We start from the raw sequence: 19,526 nt of genomic DNA, 5'->3' as shown, positions 1-19,526 counted from the left end.
AAAAACAGATTCCTTACGGAGATTTATAATGGGGAATGTTTACATATTTTCTCCATTCGGAATACACTCGGAATACATCGCGCAATATTTCAACGGTATCATCCGGGCTTGCTGCAATGCAAAATCTCCGTAGACATCACATTTTTTAGCATTGTGTTGAAACCTGATAAGCTAACAGGGGCGTTTTGACTGAGAAATCTTGGACATTTTTCATACTTTTGAATGAACATCGTTTGGATCCTGAGGTATTTATAAATATCAAACAATTAAGCCAAACGTGAATCCAAAATATCTTGGGACAGAGTATAGTATGACCGCTCTATTTTGCTAGAAAATTGTAAATGAAGCGTTGTTTAAAAAGATGTCAAGAGGATTTTTTCCAGAAGTTCGTTTTGAAATTTTAATCTGTATGTAAAGTTGTGCAATTTTGGTAAGAATATCAGGGACGTATATACGTCCCTGAGAATATATAGTAAAATTTAATACTGTAGTGCAACCTGCAATACTGCGCAATACGCCCTCTGGTGAGAGATTGGAACACGCCTCTGTATACGAGTTGTTCTGTGTACGACTTGACTGTAAATCGGTTAATGTTTATCTAACTTCATACATTGAAGAGTAGCCAAGAAAATGTCTACTCTTAGTAAATCAGAATACTTAAAACGTTATACTTCTGATGCAGATGTACCACATGTCAAAAGAAAACGAAAAGACATTCCAGAAAATTTTCGAATGAAAAAGTATGTATTTCTAACGTTTACTCCTTTCATGAATCAGAATGTAAGTTCGTTTGCCCTAAAATGCGTTCACCTAAGGTTGACGCGGGTACATCTTGACGCCGTTCGCCCTAGGTCCGTTCGCCCTTCATTTCTTTCGCCTTGTTTTAATACAGGAAAATAAATGTACTAGTTGTATATTTTCATGTTTGTAAAAATTTTGAATACATTTTCAAAATTTAGGAAGAAATATATAATTACACAAAACAACACTATAGTCTGTTCCAAGATATTTTTGCCGCATATTTTCTTAAATTATTCAATATTTATAAATACCTCTTGGTTCAGACGATGTTCATTCAATAGTATGAAAAAATCCCAAGATTTCCCCTTTGAAACGCCCCCTCTAGCTTGTCGGGTATCAGTACACGGCTAAAATTAAAAAGTCTACGAGGTTTTTCCATTGCCAAGGAGATGAAGACGCCGGGATGATAACGTTGAAAAATTGCGCGAGGGGTCCCGAGTATTTCCGAATGGAGAAAAGATGTCAACATTCCCCATTATAAATCTCCGTAGGAAATCTGTTTTCGTTCCTGTGAATTTTTACGAGGGAAAAATGATAATGTGTGAATGAAGTTATCTTGGGAATTTTCCCTTCCATCGATTTTAATTGCACTTCAGTCACAGGTATGTGTATTTTTATTAAAAATCGTTCAATATGCAGCAAAAATAACTTGGGACAGACTATAATATGTTAGACGGTGCGACCGTTGGGGCGAGCACAGCATGTGATCAAACAATGAATTATGATAAATGAATAAAAATAGAATAATCGTTGTAAATGAATTTGATTGCAAAATAAAATAAAACATACTTATTTTTCAGTAAATTTTCATTATTCGTAGTTTAAAAGATTTTTTATAATTTATTTATTTATAAGTAGAACAATAGTTTAATCTCAGATACAATGTTGTTGAATAATAGAGATTTTAACATAAATGTTCATTGCACTGTCTCTCCGCTTTAAGAGTGATTGTAATGTCTGTTCCTCCCCTTTTTTGCGGTAGACATATGCATTTTTTCTTAAACTTACATATAAAAATTGATCCATCATAGAGCCCCCCCCCCCCCCCCCCCCCATGTTAAGAAAACATAATATTTAATTTTTTTTCAATTTACACATAGACGCCGTATTTTATTTTCTTAGTTTAAATATATTTTTTCCGTGGGCACGAGTCGACGAGTGAAGTCGTACTCAAATAATTGGGTACAAGTGAACCACATAGTTTTGGGTAGGACCTGACCATTTGAGTACGAGTCGGTTTGGGTATGACTTCACTTGATTCCTGTGACGTCACTCGATTATTTTTGATTGAGAGTGTACTGAGGTGAACTTTAGAGGTAACATTGACTGTATGTCGTATACATCATTATTGTTATATTGTCTTGCTGATTCTTGTGAGAGTGTGACGTGATAAAAATTGCTATGATTACAGGGAACTACTGGGACAATTAAAACAATGCATTAATGGTCCGATTTACTGACGCCAAAAGAATCCATTGAATGAATGTGCAACTATAGTCCGAATTTTCTATTCACACATATAAATATCAAAGATAAAGTAGCTGATCATCTGCTGCTCTTCTTCTTTAGCGACCAATTAATGCCTCAATTTTTTTAATTGTTCAAAACACCATGCAAATCATTAAAAAAACATCAAGACAGTTATCTATAATTTAAGTTTTTAAAATCTGACAATTAGACCAACTATGTCTTAAAAAACAAAATCATAAAATGTACGAGCAATTTGAAAATGTAAAAATATTTCATCATTTAAAAAGTTAAAATTAAATGAAATAAAGACAATTAACTTAAAATAATATGGTTTATTAACAAAAGGAGAAAACAAGGTTTACGGCGAACAACAATTAGTGTGGACGGACTCGAGCGAACAGGTAGATAGGGCAAATGAACCTAATACCTCCTTTCATTGATTTCTTAAGCATTTTTTTTTTTTTTTTTTTTTTATTATGATATTACTTTCATTTGCACATACAATATATCATACAATATATATATACATGTAAGTATATTTAGCACAATTGAAAAGTCTGTTGACAAGATCAATTTCAACAAATTTAAGGGAGAGAAAATGAGGGACAGTAGGAAATGGAGAGTGGGGGGAGAGAGTGGGGGAATTATGAGGATACATGTATCATGTCAGAAATATTTTATTAATAATTAGGCGTAATCAAAATATTTGCTACTGAGTTGTTGTATTCAGACAAGGCATATATAAATCGTGCCTTATGTAAATATGTCAATGGTCAGGATCTACATGTACATGAGAAAAAGCCATTGGTTTAAGAAATTATTATATTTGCCTTGTTTTGTTGCAGTGTATTTTTAAAAGTGTAGTTATATGGGTTTTGAGATCAATCAGAAGTTCATGGATTGATAAGTTTTCCTGTAGACATCTTTTCCTGTATCTGTAAGATTTGATTATAAGAAAAATTATACCCAAATAAGTTGAATTAGGGGTTCCTAATATAAATGATTTTTCTTCTAATGTAATATGTAAACCTTTTCCGTCACATATTGATATAAAGTGGCTTAAAAGATTTTGGACATGTAAACAGTCCCAAAACAGATGCACGATAGTTTCTTCATTTCTTTGACATAAAGAACACAACTTTGTGTCAGTTTTACCTATTTTCAATAAAAATGTGTTTGTTGTCAAAATATACTGATTTATTCTAAATTGCAACCATTGCAATTTAGAATCTTTGGTGTATAAAAAAGGAAATGTGAAGATATTTTCCCACTGAAGGTCTGAAATTTCAATAAACTTTCCCCATTTTACTTTTCCAAGAGGGGTAATTTTTTCTGTAGTAAGAATATTGTAGATATGTTTTGTTCCTTTTTTGTTGTTACAAAATGTTTTAATATTATGAGGAAGAAATGGTCTAGGGCTATTTGTTCCAATTTCAATTTTTAAGCTTGAGAGACTTGCTTTAATTGAATTTCTAAGTGATGCATAATTCAGAAAATTTGTTTTTATCTTAATTTTTTTTTGTAAATCTTGTAAAGAATAAAAATGTCCATTTTCATCAAGCAAATCTGCTATGTATACTATGTTCTTATCAAACCAGTTTGTATAGAAAACTGTTTTATTTTCAATTTTGATTTTCGGGTTGTTCCAAATAGGCTGAGTAATAAATTCATCCCATGATTGAACTTCTAATTTTTCTTGAATTATTTGAAAGACAGTAAATGTATCTTTCCAAAAAGGATTTTTTATTTCCTTTTTAACAACATTAATATAGTCTGATCCAGTTTTTAATATTTTTTCTATAGATACAGTTTTGCCAAGCAGCACTTTCCATTTTGTTTCTTGGGAATAAAGAATTCATTTTATCTATGATGATTTTAATCCCAGATTGTAATTGTTAATATCAAGCATTTTTATACCCCTCGCAAACGAAGTTTGGGGGGTATATAGGAATCACCTTGTCCGTCTGTCCGTCCGTCCGTCTGTCTGTGCAATCGTGTCCGGTCCATATCTTTCTTATGGAGAAACATTGGAAGTTCTTACTTCACAAAAAGATTGCTTATGACGTAAGGGTGTGTCATGACCTTGACCTAAGGTCATTCGGGCAAGGTCAAGGTCATTGGCAGAAAAAATACAAAATTCATGTCCGGTCCATATCTTTCTTATGGAGAATTATTGGAAGTTCTTACTTCACACAAAGATTGCTTATGACCTAAGGGTGTGTCATGACCTTGATTCAAGGTCATTCGGGCAAGGTCAAGGTCACTGGCAGAAAAAATACAAAATTCGTGTCCAGTCCATATCTTTCTTATGGAGAGTTATTGGAAGTTCTTACTTCATACAAAGATTGCTTATGACCTAAGGGTGTGTCATGACCTTGACCCAATGTCATTTGGGCAAGGTCAAGGTCGTTGGGAAAAATAGTGCAAAATTCGTGTCCGGTTATTATCTTTCTTATGGAGAAGCATTGAATGTTCTAACTTCACACAAATATTGCTTAGGACCAAAGGGTGCGCCATGACCTTGACCCAAGGTCATTTGGGCATGGTCAAGGTCACTGGCAGAAAAAGTGCAAAATTTATGTCCGGTCATTGTGTTATGGAGAAGCATTGAATGTTCTTACTTCACACAAATATTGCTTATGACCAACAGTTTTTAAAAAAATAGAGCAGTTGTTATTTATAGAAAATGACAGTGAAATAGATTCATCCAATATTTTCTATAATTGGAAAAATACACGCATTATGATTTTTATCTTAGCAGGGGGTATCAATTGTGAGCTTGCTCACAGTACCTCTAGTTAAACCTCCATTAATATAGTCTTGCACTACTTGCTTTCTTTTAAGTTAATCTACTTTGGAATGCCATAAAAAATTAAAAAGAGTTTCATTCAGATTTTTCATGAAAGTATTTGATGGGGAGGGTAGAGAAATGAAGAGGTGATTTAATTGTGCAATAAGCAATGATTTTATAAGAGTTATTCTGCCAAGTGGAGTAAGTCGTCGTTTACTCCATTGATTAATGATATGCTTGATTTTTACTAATTTCTTGTCATAATTAAGTTTTGGTATATTTGTTAGGTCCACATCAAAATATATACCTAAAAGTTTAAAGGTGCTTGTCCATTGAAAGTTCATTTCCTCACATAATATATTAGAAGAGTATTTTTTACTACCAATCCAGACAAGTTGAGTTTTTGATATATTTATTTTGAGACCAGAAATTTGATAAAAGTTATTTAACTCTCTAATTGCTTCTCTGAGAGACCTCTCACTGCCATCTAATATAATAAGGGTATCGTCTGCATATTGTGATAACAAAAATTCTGAATTATCTATGTTAATACCATTTATACTTTTATTATTTTTTAATTTAATAGCTAGTACTTCAGCACATAGTAAAAAGATATATGATGAAATTGGATCACCCTGACGACAACCACGCTCTAATTTAAAAAAGTTGGATAAGTGACCTGCTTGTGATACAGAGGAGGAGGTGTTTTGTTGAAAAACTGATATCCATTTTCTGAGAGATGGACCAAAGTTAAAGAATTAAAGCGTTTTATCAATAAATTTCCATGAGACAGAGTCAAATGCCTTTTCAAAATCAATCATTAACAGTAATCCAGGAATGTCATTATTCTCAGTATATTGCATTAAATCATAAACAAGACGAGTATTTTCACCTATATATCTTCCTGGAACAAAGCCATTTTGATCAGTACTGATAATTGGGGATGGTGTAAAAGTAGTCCGGGACATATGTCCCGGACATATGTCCCGCGATGTCCCAATTTTCTATTTCGCGTCTAACTTATTTTCCAGTTACTTTTTTCAAAAACTGTTAATCATATATCAAATGGCATCTTAATTTAAGTCGATGGTATTCTTTCTGCTTCGTAAAAAACACTAATAAGTTAAAAATCGCCACTTTTCCTTCGTCGAAAGTGTAAATGTAGTCCCGAGAAATCGACAATGTTTTTTTGATTTCCGGTTTTTGTTTTGCCTTTGTATATACATTAAATATACATATTTCTGTATGTTTATATACTGTATTTGAATATCAAATATTGTTTTATAATATAAACATAATTATTAAGTCATTCTCAATCCCTAAGATAATTGTTTACACATTTCTTCGCGGGACATAGCAGTTCACAAGAAACAGAAAAGAAAAAGTAAAACCGAAAACCCTATAGGGGTAGTATATACAATTCCGTATAACGATTCTGTAAAGGATGTTAGCCGGTATAGCACCGCATTTATATATCATATACCTTGCCCAGCTCTTGCCACGTGGAGGCCTCCTTTATTAAGAGCCATTTAATTGTTGGAAAAATAGTAAAACATATTTGTTAAGCCAGTTAAAAGCACTAAATCTATTATTTACATGTGCACATTTTACAGACGTTTTATATTATCCAATGGGCACTAGTGTCTGAAACCTAGTCACCTTATAACGAGCACAAGCAAAACATATCTATGTATTTAAATAAATAATGGAACACATTTACATATATTCATTGTAGATCTGGACTGGTGATAACATAAAAATGTATCAGCTTATTTCTCGCAGGCACAACACCAAGAAAAGCTTGTAGAGTATTCTCCCGCAATATTCAAATTTATTGATTAAGAGTTTAAAAATGGACTTCGAACAGTACAACATATCCCATTGCCAGAACGATGATACTGTAAAAAAAGAAGAAGTTTTATTTATTGTTTTATTACATCAAAAAACCAAGCTGACCCGCGAGAAAGTTAAAGAAACCCGACATAGTGGCGGTACTTTAAAAAGTCCACCCTACGCTTCGATGCAGACCTTGGTACAAGGTAATTTATGGAGAAAAATTAATGATGAGACAATAATTGTTACAATTTTAGCCCATTCGTGGTCATACCTTAATTCTAATATTGAGACAATAATTATTGTAACAACAAGTAAAATAATCAAATAATTATTCAATGATTTTGAGAAGATAATTGCTGTCGGAATCCTTTAATTAATGATTGAACGCATTTTCTAGTATCAAAATAATATAAATAAAATTACTATTAATAATAATACTAATATTTGCTTACAAATATATATTTTTTCAATTCATCTCAATATTATATGAAATTATTGATAAACGTGAATTTTATTCGGAACTCTTACATGTAACTTTGTTGGGTTTCCAATTGTACTATATCTTTTCAGCTGTGGGTAAACTTCAATGTCCCGCAGGGAAAAGTGTAAATAACTGCTTTTAAGGTTAAAAGTTGATAAATAATTAATATTTCTACCATAAACAAATAATAAGGAGACAACAACAAGAAAAAACACATAGAAATATGTATATTAAATGTATATACAAAGGCAAAACAAAAACCGGAAATCAAAAAAACATTGTCGATTTCTCGGGACTACATTTACACTTTCGACGAAGGAAAATTGGCGATTTTTAACTTAAAAGTGTTTTTTATGAAGCAGAAAGAATACCATCGACTTAAATTAAGATGCCATTTGATATCTAATTAACGGTTTTTGAAAAAAGTAACTGGAAAATAAGTTAGACGCGAAATAGAAAATTGGGACATCGCGGGACATATGTCCCGGACTACTTTTACACCATCCCTGATAATTGAACTGATTATTGTTTTCATTCTTTGAGCAATGCAGCCTGACCCTATTTTATAAACTACATTTAATAAAGAGATTGGCCTCCAATTTTTCATGTAAAATTTACTTTTTCCATCTTTTGGTATGCAGGTGATTATACCCTGCTTTTGTGTAACAGATAACTCCCCTAGATTGTATCCGTTATTTATTGATCTAATAACAAAGTCTCCTAAGTATTAATTTCCAAAAGACTTTCCAAAAAACTCTGTAGTGAAACCGTCACTTCCAGGACTCTTATTATTCGACATTTTTTTCAATACGTGAGAGGCTTCATTATAAGTTATTTCACCTTCAAGGGTATTTCTTTGAGTATCGCTTAATTTGAAAATTTCAGAGTCTGATTCTAGAATCTCATTTAAATCATAGTCTTGAAATTCACCTTTGTTTTGATATAGATTTCTATAACAATTTTCTATCTCTAACAGGATTTCCTTTTGTCCATTAATTTCTTCGGAACAATCTTCTTTTATTAATTTTGGGACAATTTTATTTACAAAATTTCTATTCTCAAGATTAAGAAAGTAACTTGTTGGTTTCTCTCCTTCACAGGTCCATTTAGCTCTTGATCTTACTAGACTTCCCATAAGTTTGTGATTTCTGATATTTTCTAATTCTTTCTTTTTAAAATTAATTGTTTGAATGTTTTCTTTGTACTTTTCCTCCAACTGTTTTATTTGGTTTATTAAAAATTTCTCCTTTTCGTTATTTTTCTTTTTGGCATAGCTAGAATATGATATACATTTGCCCATGATTTCCATTAATAGTGTTTCAAGAAAGAGCTGGTCATTGACAGTGAATTGAATTTCATCATTTGGAATTTTGTCAATAGATGCATTGTTATATACAGGTACTGCATAATTTTGTTTTATTTCTTGTATTTTTTTATTAACAACATTTAGGAATTCCTTATCATATAAAAGTGCATTATTGAACTTCCATAAACCTTTTCCATGTGTAAATTCATTAAATTTTAGACTAAGGAGTACTGGTGAATGATCTGACTTATAACTTGCTATGATTTCACTTTCTTGTGACATACACAGTAGGGTATTTGATATTAAAAAGAAATCTAGTCTTGCTTGTTTAAGAGGGGTTGGTTTACGCCATGTATACCTTTTCTTATCAGGGTGAGTTTCTCTAAAAATGTCAATAAGATTGAATTGATTTATTTTTTCTATTACTTTATCTCTTGCTTTAGGATTGTTAAGATGAAGATACCGGTAATTGTAATAATCCATATCGGGATCCATAATAAGATTAAAATCACAAACAACTATTATGTCTTTATTTCCTATTTCACTTACAATTTCAAAGAGTTCTTCATAAAAAAGGGGTACGTGTGTCCTCATTTGGACCATACACTGTGATCAAACTTAAACGATGGCTTTGAATGTTGAGGTCTAGTACCACAAAATTTCCAGAATCATTTGTAAAATTCTTATGTACTTTATATTCAAAATTGTTATTGAAAAAAATTGCTACTCCTCTGGACTTTGAGGTAAAAGAATTGAAATAAACTTCATTGCTCCATTCGTTTTGAATACTATCTTCCATATCACAAGTGAAATGAGTGTCTTGTAAACAAAATATTGCATTTGGTTTGTCGATAATATTGAAAGACATCTTTTCTTTTCTTAAATTCGTGCAGACCCTGACAGTTAGCAGATATAATTTTTACCGAAGACATGTTACAGAAAAAGTTTGCTTACCTAGTTGTATGATTCGCTGGAAATACAACAACACGGTCAAAAAATGCTCGTCCAATAATTATACTAGTCTGAGGTTGATACATGATTGAGAAAGGAAACATACAGAAGGGGGAAAGAAAAGGAGTGCTCGATTGCTGGGTTTAATGTGAAAGGCACGTGCTGATGTACGGTGAATTTGGTTGAGGGGTAGAATGTTTACATTGGATATGCCGACACGTTACTAAAATTAGAGTAAACAATAGTAGACATAAATATTTCCGGAATTAGATTATAGGCATAGTTAGAATGAAAAGTCGGCATTTGAATTAATAAATGGGATCCTTTCAAAATACGTAATTATAAACACAAGTAATTCGGACATTGTCCTTAATAGATTTTAGTGTGAATGAGGAAAATTCAGTTATTTCCCGGAGTCACTTGGATCATCTAGTTTGTTAACAAGGTCACAAACCAAGTTTTCCATGATGGAAAAACGGGCTGGGTCAATGTGCGAGCGCCCCATCCATCGCGTTAAAACAATTGCAACGTCGTTGATTCGATTGTCTTGGAGGTACCTTAGCATTCTCCGTCTTGCCCCATGTTCCCAATCGTCGTGGTAATTTTCGATAGTTTTTCCACTTTGGTCGCAAAACCTGTATATGAGGATTCTGCTGTCGCAACTTGCAGCATAAGGGTCTATTGATGTTTTTTTGTAGATATTCAGGGCCTCGTCCGAGGACTGAATATTAGCACCAACCGCCATAAAGTCAGACCCGTCTTTCTGCACCGGTTCCGTAGAGACAACCACAACGTCGTCCAAGGACTGATATTCCTCTGAGGGAATTTGCAAGGCATCCGCACTGGAAATAAGGGGTACCTCTTTCTTAAGTATGAAGTCGACACTTCAACCCAACAACACCTCAGCCACAGACACAGAATGGTTCAACAGGTTGGGACCAATTGTCCAAATATTTATATAATTATAATTATAGCTTAAATGGGATATAGATTTGGGGTGCAAAAAGTGAAAAATTTTCGTTTGGTTATTTTTTATATAAATCAAATACATATCAAATGCTGCAACTTTTGGTCTGCAAATTTTATATAAGGAGTGTGAATAAAATAGGAAACAAAACCTGGGCCAGGCCGTGATTTTCGAATCTGAAAACCGGGTTTTGCTGTTTTCTTAAAAGATAGTTTTTTGTTTTGTACAAAATTTACAGGAATACTTAATTACATAATATTTTGTATTTAATGAGGTTTTTATCATCAAACAATACGTTTTCCAGTAATTACATGTATACTATTACCGATTGTCAATATCCTGGTGTCTAAAATGGGTAGCAAGCCCTGGTTACTAATTTTGGTAGTTTACAGCTAATTGCATTGTGTAAATTGAAAAGTTGTGTTTTTATAGCTCACCGAGCTGAAAGCTCAAGTGAGCTATTCTGATCACATTTTGTCTGTCGTCCGTCTGTCTGTCTGTCTGTCCGTCTGTCTGTAAACTTTTCACATTTTCAACATCTTCTCAAGAACCACTGGGCCAATTTTAACCAAACTTGTCGCAAAGCATCCTTAGCCTATGGGGATTCAAAGTTGTGAAAATTAAGGACCACGCCCTTTTGCAAAGGGACATAATTAGGAACTTATGAAAATTTTCGAGAAATTTTCAAAAATCTTCTTCTCAGAAACTAATCAGCCAGGAAAGCTGAAACTTGTGTGGGAGCATCCTCAGGTAGTGTAGATACAAAGTTGTGAAAATCATGACCCCGGGGGGTAGGGTGGGGCCACAATGGGGGGTCGAATTTAACACATGAATATATAGAGTAAATTTTTAAAACATCTTCTTCTCTGAAACTAATCAGCCAGGAAAGCTAACACTTGTGTGGAAGCATCCTCAGGTAATGTAAATTCAAAGTTGTGAAAATCATGACCCCTGAGGGTAGGGTGGGGCCACAATGGGGGGTCGAAGTTTAACATAGGAATTTATAGAGATAATCTTTAAAAATCTTCTTCTCAGAAACTAATCAGCCAGGAAAGCTGACACTTGTGTGAAAGCATCCTCAGGTAGTGTAGATTCAAAGTTGTGACAATCATGACCCCAGGGGATAGGGTGGGGCCACAATGGGGGGTCAAACTTTTACATAGGAATATACAGAGTAAATCTTTAAAAATCTTCTTCTCATGAACCATAAGATCAGGAAAACTGAAACTTGTGTGGAAGCATCCCCAGGTAGTGTAGATACAATGTTGTGAAAATCATGACCCCCGGGGGTAGGATGGGGCCACAATAGGGGGGGGGGGGGGTCAAACTTTTACATAGGAATATATGGAGTAAATCTTTAAAAATCTTCTTCTCAGGAACTAATCAGCCAGGAAAGCTGAAACTTGTGTGGAAGCGTCTTCAGGTTGTGTAGATACAAAGTTGTGAAAAGTATGTCCCCCGGGGGTAGGATGGGGCCACAATGGGGGGTTGAAGTTTAACATAGGAATATATAGAGTTAATAGAGTTAATCTTTAAAAATCTTCTTTTCAGACACTAATCAGCCAGGAAAGCTGAAACTTGTGTTGAAGCATCTTCAGGTAGTGTTGATACAAAGTTGTGAAAATCATGACCCCCGGGGGTAGGGTGGGGCCACAATGGGGGGTTGAAATTAAACATAGGAATATATAGAGTAAATCTTTAAAAATCTTCTCAGAAACTAATCAGCCAGATGATTCTTTATAACTGTTAAGATTTTGCCCCAGGACAATTCTTTGGCTTTACAAGAAGGTTCAGAGTTTGATGTAGGTTTATATCCCATATATAAACTATTGTTAAGGATCTTTTTGAGAACTGCAATACTCAACATATGATATGACTATAAAATCATCCTGTTAGAAAAGGGACTAATGATTATAAACATAAGAATATCCAGGGGGAAAATGGATTTTATTTATACAGGATCTACATGTATTATTGTACATTGTCCAGATAGTTTGTATTAATTATGACTCCATTAAGCTGATTTTATTATACCTATTGTTCCTCAGGTGAGCGATGTGGCCCATGGGCCTCTTGTTTATCATTGCTTTTTAATTCACCGAGATGAAGTGGGAAGAGCTTATGCTATTAGTGTTTAATCTAAGATTTGAAAAGAGCATGTGAAAAGGTAGTGAAAAGGGCATTTTTCTCTGCGGTTAATATTATAAAACCTTGAAAGGGGCACTTTTTTTTTTTTTTACAGTTATGTTATAGATCATTAAACCTTAATAATAGGGGCTTATTTTAAAGAAAATTTTGCATCTTATCCAAGCCTGACCTCTGTGATAATTTATTGAGCTATAAATGATTTGCTTTTGCATTCACATGACTCAAAGTCAATGATTCAATATTTTTTATCATGGCAATACATACATGTATGTTTCATGTAATACACTATCAAATTAAGATAATATTATATAATGTAGCCAACTAATTACAGAATTATTAAACCCTTTTTACCATGGAAATTTGGATGGATAAACTCTTGTTTTAAAGCTTTTTAAAAATTAAAATATTTGCATAAAAATCTGCATAGCAGTCTTTTATAATGAATAAATTTTCTGCATTCTTCAAAAAGAGTTACGAGTTTTTTTGGAAACAGAAAATTCTGGTTAATTTGACAACTGCTTAAAAAGTTAAAATTGACATAGGAAACATCACATCCAGGTTTTCGTTGATTTGTTTCAATAGTTTTAGGTACTTCAGTGTAAAATTTTCAAAATTTGCCTATAAAATGTATTCTGTTCTGTTAATTTTATTTATAGATAACCGTTAGGCCTAAAAAAAAATTGGTTTGTTTCCGCTTTCAGGCTGAAAAAAATTAGGGTCGGTCGGTCTGCTTTTTTTTTTTTAATCTTTTTTTTTTCCCTCTCCATCTGTTCAATTGTGCATATTAAACCATTTATCTATTAAACTGGGTAAGATAAAAAAAAAACCAATAAATTTTTAAATCGGATCAAAACGAAATTTTAACAAAAAACGGATAAAAACGGAAATTTACGAAAAAAAACTCGAAAAAAAATTTTGAGTCGGCAGGTTTAAGTTAGGGTCGGTAGGGAAAGCGGAAACAAACCTATTTTTTTTTAGGCCTTACAATGTCTTAATGATAAGCCTTTACCATTACTAATTTCAAGGAGATAATTCACTTGTTACTTACAAAATTATTGTGCTAGTAATTACCACCCATTTATAGAGGACAGCTATGTTTAGCCCCTCAGCTGTGGCTTTGCCAGTTTACCTGTATTGTGACCTATTGTCTCAGGTCACTCGTGCGTGAAGTCCAGCGAGTTTGAATCTAACTGCAATCAACACAGCTCTAGGCTAGGGCAACTGTGATTTTGAGTTTAATTTGCTTCCAGTAAATGAGGCGCTGCGCCACACAATGTTGCTTTAGATTTAACACTATGCTTTACTCCCTGGTGTCGGTGTCCAGACCTGTTTAAGGTTTTTGTTGCAGGTCCTGAATCTAAGTTATTACATGTACTTGTCCTATCTTTACCAATGTAAGGTTTTTGGAGCAGGTTAAAGTTTTTGGTGCAGGTGCCCTTTGATAGCCATTTCTAAGTTACTACTGGTTTTAACATCACCAAACTTAGTTCCTTGAATGGATGGTGCGGCTTAAATGATACTGATGCACTTGACAGGTTTGAATCTGAGCCATAGCTACGGTTTCGGATTCTGAATGAGGTTAAGTTTTTATGGTGTCGAGCGAAGCTCGAAAGCCATCTAGGGATCGTACGTCCGGAAGTTGCCAATTTTAAGGAGGCAAACAACTCAAATGAGTGCAAAGTTTTCTTATGTGTTTGAGGTAAAATAGATGATATACTTCAATTTTGAGCAGAACTATACGTCAACGAATCAAGTTGGCAGATACGAAATGGTTGATGTCTTTGAAAATGTTCATATTTTATTGTAAACAATAAGTCTGGGTTTCAGCGGATGAATACACTTGCACCGAGACACATGTGATAGTTAGACCTACAGTACATATGAAATATACCAGCCTGCAAAACAGATTATTTTGTATCCATATCGAATATTGACAATGCACAAATGTTTGATCTTTTAGAAACAAAACGTCTTACATGGAGCGATAAGTATATCTACAACCTCACTTTGTAAACAACATGAATGGGTGCTTTCTTTTATCTACCCCTGATCTTTTCGGCCCGTGTCATTTGGACCCATGTGAATTTTAAATCAAATTGATAATAAGAGTCAGAGTGTTTATCAGCAGTATACAATCTAAAGAATTAAATACAATAATAATTTCAATATTTAAATCTATGTGAATAGAGAAAAAAATCTTAAAATTTGTTAACTCCTAAGATATTTCTAAACTTAGATATTTTATTAAAACTTTTAAGAATTAGGTGAGACAATTTGTAATGAATTGTAATTTAATTACCGGTAGTTATGTGATTAAAAACATAAATTTATAAAAAAAAAAAATGAATGAAAGTTGACTAATGCTTTTTGTCTTTATATTTGTTTTTAAAAAGTAAGTATAATTGATACCAATTTTTAAATGAATGGCATATAACCAAATCAGAATGATTTTTGAAAATATAAAAAAAAAATCACACTTAATTTTGATATTTCTATTATTTTAGTTGTCCGCATACAATCTTTATCAAATTTCATTTTTGTGAAATTGACTGCCCAACTCAATTTTTATAAAATAAATCTCCAGCAAAACAACAAGAAAAGTTGGTCTCATGTTAAGTACACACATTACTAAGAGTTACAGAATCATACTTTGTTTTAAGGATTTTTTTTAAAATCTACAGTACCTAAGTGTACATTTGATCAATGAAGGAGAACCATAAATAACACAAATAAAAAAAATATGCATTTTTGTAATAGTGGAGATTATTTTGACTTTTTAAAAAAATTATTTAGGTTTTTATTCTTCAAATTAACTTTAACCCGAAGCCATTGTGGCCCTTCAGGCCTTTGATTTGGAGCTGGTTAAAGTTGTGGGTGCAGGTGCCCTCTGATTATGTCTTGGTTATTACTGGTCCTAACTTCACCAAACTTGCATGGATGGTGCGTATAATGATACTGATCCATTTGACAGGCTTGAATGCTGAATCTGAGCCATTATAAGGTTTCGGATGCTGAATGAGGTTAGGTTTTTGTGGCTGGTTAAAGTTTTTGGAGCAGATGCCCTCTGATGATTATATTTTAGTTATTACTGGTCCTAACTTCACCAAACTTGCTTGGATGGTGCACTCAAAATTTTTACATAGCGAAAAATCGTAAGCTCTGTAACTCGCTTATAACTCAACAAATGACACTCAAATTTGGTTGCCTTTTAAGGTGGGTCGCGGGTTTGCTTTCGTCATCAAATTCTGTACTCAATTTAGACAACTTGTTTGGCCGTTTTGTGCACATTCGTTTATGACGTCATAACGGATACATCTAAAACCTAATGCTCGGGGTGATAATGAAGTAATCATTTATATATATGCCGTTAATACTAGACAGTAGTAGTCATTCATATTTATTCTCCACGAATCAAAAAAGGAAGTGCACATTGAATGCAACACATCATAATTATGTAGATAATCAACAAGAATTGGAGCGTTCTTTTTCAGTCTATGTAAAAGTTCAAACTGTAAATAAAAACCACCGGTGTAGTCTCAAATTTGTAACACAGGAGAGAGAGAGAGAGAGAGAGAGAGAGAGAGAGAGAGAGAGGTAAAATATTTTGGTCCGAGTCAGCTTCGGCAATAATTTTTTAACAATTGATTAGCTATTGAATTAATATTTAATGATATAATATATCAATGATATATTTACTATTACATGTTACTATTTTGCCCGAAAAATAGGGAAGAGCACAGTCGGGGAATTCATTTTTAGGTCACCTGAGTCACTCAGGTGACCTATTGAATTGGTCTTCGTCCATCGTCGTGAGTTAACAATTTTACATTTTTAACTTCTTCTTGAAAACTACCAGGCCAATCGCTACCATTTTTGGTGTGAAGCATCTCTATGGTAAGAAGAATCTAAATTGTGAAAATTATGGCTCTACCACCCCTGGGGTGCCACGGGCGGGGCCAAATATGCAAAAAAAGCCAAATTTTCAAAAATCTTCTACTCTACTCCCACGCAAGTGAGGAAAAAAATGGTTGCATGGTTATGATGTCCATGAGGCCCTCAACAGAAATTGTGAAATTTATGGCCCCTGGGTCAGGGGTTCTGGCTCTAGGGTGGGGCCAATATGGCCATATAGTAAAAATGTATTAAATCTTAGAAAATCTTCTTCTCTACTACCATATATATTTTTTTAAAACTAAATGCATGTTTATGATGTTCATGAAGCCCTCTACCTAAATTGTGAAATTCATGACCCCTGGGTCAGAGGTTCAGGCTCTAGGGTGTGGCCAATATGGCCAAATAGTAAAAATGTATTAAATTTTAGAAAATCTTCTTTTCTACTATCATATATATTTGTTAAAAACTAAATGCATGATTTTGATGTCCATGAAGCCCTCAACAAAAATTGTGAAATTCATGACCCCTGGGTCAGGGGTTCAGGCTCTAGGGTGGGGCCAATATGGCCAAATAGTAAAAATGTATTAAATCTTAGAAAATCTTCTTCTCTACTCCCACACATGTGGGCAAAAAACCGAATACATGGGGGGGGGGGGGGGGGGGGGCAATATGGCAATACAGTCAAAACTGCCGAAGCGGCCACCCCTATTAAGCAGTCACCTTTCGTATGCGGTCATTTTATTTCCTCCCGATGAAAAATCCTTTATAGTTGCCCTCTAAAGAGCGGTCACCTGTCTAACGCGGTCAGCGGTCATCGTATTTTGATCCGAAACTGTACAGTCGACTTGCATTAGGCGGCCATTTTGGCCAGTCACATGATTTACACCCGGGAATTTTAAACATGGCTTCCAAATGTCGGGTGATAAACGTCAATAATAACTATACGCTTGAGGCGAGAGAAACTAAATAAATTGATGTATTTATAATACATAATTGGCAGATCAGATACGAATGGGAATCAAGTGAATGGTTTAAACATATGTATTAACAATGTATGTTTTATAAACATGAATGAAATAGGTGTCAAAAATGTTCGCGGCGAGGCAAGAGAAAATTGCTTGATTTCATAATCAGATAATAGTTCAGATTTAAGTTCAGATAGGGTCGGTTGAAAACTTAATTGTTGATTTGTGTTAAAAGTGTTTGTTTTCCATGTATACGGTACTCATGAAGATAGTTAGTGTTATAATTGTGAAAATGTTAGCGACAAGGTTTTACCACGTAGTGACTTTTTTCATTATTTTAAAAAAATACAAAAATTGCATGCACAATGCATTGTTGTGTATTTGTACTCATTTGTAAATATAATAGATACTATAAAAAACATTTAATCACTTACTTTATTTATCATTTTGATACATTATTGTTTTATTGTGGTAATTATTTTAATAAGATATTTGATATTGGCAAACTCACAAGTCTCTATTCAAAGGTCACCTCTGTTAAGAGGTCACTTTTGGTGCCTCCAGCAGGTGACTGCTTAATACAAGTTTGACTGTATAGTGTTTATGCATTTATTGTTTAAAAATCTTCTAAATTCATGAAATTCATGGCTCTACCACCCCCAGGGCGCCACATGTGAGGACAAATATGCAAAAAAAAACCAAATTTTCAAAAATCTTCTTCTCTCTACTCCCCCACATGTGAGGAAAAAACTGGTTGCATAGTCCATGAAGCCCTCTACCAAAATTGTGAAATTAATGGCCCCTGGGTCAGGGGTTCAGTCTCTAGGGTGGGGCCAAAATGGCCATATGATATAGTAAAAATGTATTAAATCTTAGAAAATCTTCTTCTCTACTCCCATATATATTTGTTAAAAACTAAATGCATGACAAGTAAAAGCTTTCCAAAAAGCTTGCCTGACTAAACAAAATCATTCAATGGAATAATGCATGTATTAATTAGGCTATCTTATCAGAAATGAATTTTAATTTTCGCGGCTGATCATAAATTTATAAACGGAACGGGCAAATTTAAGACGGAATGTCAGTCTTTTCTTCGATTTAGAACATCTACATATATATCACTTGAAATTCATTTAATTTTTTTAGCTCACCTGAGCCAAAGGCTCAAGTGAGCTTTTCTGATCACAATTTGTCCGTTGTCTGTCGTTGTCGGCGTTGTCGTCGTCGTTAACTTTTCACATTTTCATCTTCTTCTCAAGAACCACTCAGTAGATTTCAACCAAATTTGGCACAAAGCACCACTAGGTGAAGGGGATTCAAGTTTGTTCAAATAAAGGGCCATGCCCTCTTTAAAGGGGAGATAATTGAGATTTATTGAAAATTTGTTGGTATTTTTCAAAAATCTTCTCAAAAACTATTCGGCCTGAAAAGCTTAAACTTGTGTGGAGGCATCCTCAGGTAGTGTAGATTCAAGTTTGTTCAAATCATAGTCCCTGGGGGTAGGGTTGGGCTACAATGGGGGGATCAAGTTTTACATAGGAATATATAGAGAAAATCTTTAAAAATCTTCTTCTCTAAAACTATTAGGCCAGAAAAGCTCAAATTAAAATGGAAGCATCCTCAGGTAGTGTAGATTCAAGTTTGTTCAAATCATGGTCTCCAGGGGTAGGGTTGGGCCACAATGGGGGGATCATGTTTTACAAAGGAATATATAGAGAAAATCTTTAAAAATATTCTACTCAAAAACTATTAGGCCAGAAAAGCTCAAATTAAAATGGAAGCATCCTCAGGTAGTGTAGATTCAAGTTTGTTCAAATCATGGTCCCCGGGGGTAGGGAGGGGCCACAAGAGGGGGATCAAGTTTTACATAGGAATATATAGAGAAAATCTTTAAAAATCTTCTTCTCAAAAACTAT

The 19,526-nt window shown here is 33.8% G+C and overlaps 1 protein-coding gene and 1 long non-coding RNA gene across 3 annotated transcripts in view; one reads left to right on the top strand and one right to left on the bottom strand.

Moving 5' to 3' along the window:
* The first annotated feature begins 582 nt into the window (after positions 1–582).
* The window catches only part of LOC105320480 (BUD13 homolog), a 79,341-nt gene continuing 60,397 nt past the window's right edge, over positions 583–19,526 (top strand). The window contains exons 1-2 of one of the 2 annotated variants that reach the window (XM_034447649.2): positions 593–740; positions 10,335–10,567. In XM_034447649.2, coding sequence (XP_034303540.2) covers positions 10,509–10,567 — 59 coding nt within the window. In that variant the 5' untranslated portion in view covers positions 593–740; positions 10,335–10,508. Of the gene's footprint in view, positions 741–10,334; positions 10,568–19,526 lie in introns of both variants that reach the window. The other variant, XM_034447648.2, reaches the window with a different exon arrangement.
* On the bottom strand, positions 6,336–7,880 carry LOC109620630 (uncharacterized). The gene is made up of 2 exons (XR_002201293.3): positions 7,427–7,880; positions 6,336–6,960 (listed from the first exon to the last, which is right to left on the bottom strand). It is a non-coding gene; the product is annotated as an uncharacterized lncRNA (long non-coding RNA).

Source organism: Magallana gigas, chromosome 2 (assembly GCF_963853765.1).
Source record: "Magallana gigas chromosome 2, xbMagGiga1.1, whole genome shotgun sequence".
Taxonomy (NCBI): domain Eukaryota; kingdom Metazoa; phylum Mollusca; class Bivalvia; order Ostreida; family Ostreidae; genus Magallana; species Magallana gigas.
This window is presented reverse-complemented; position numbering and strand designations above follow the sequence as displayed.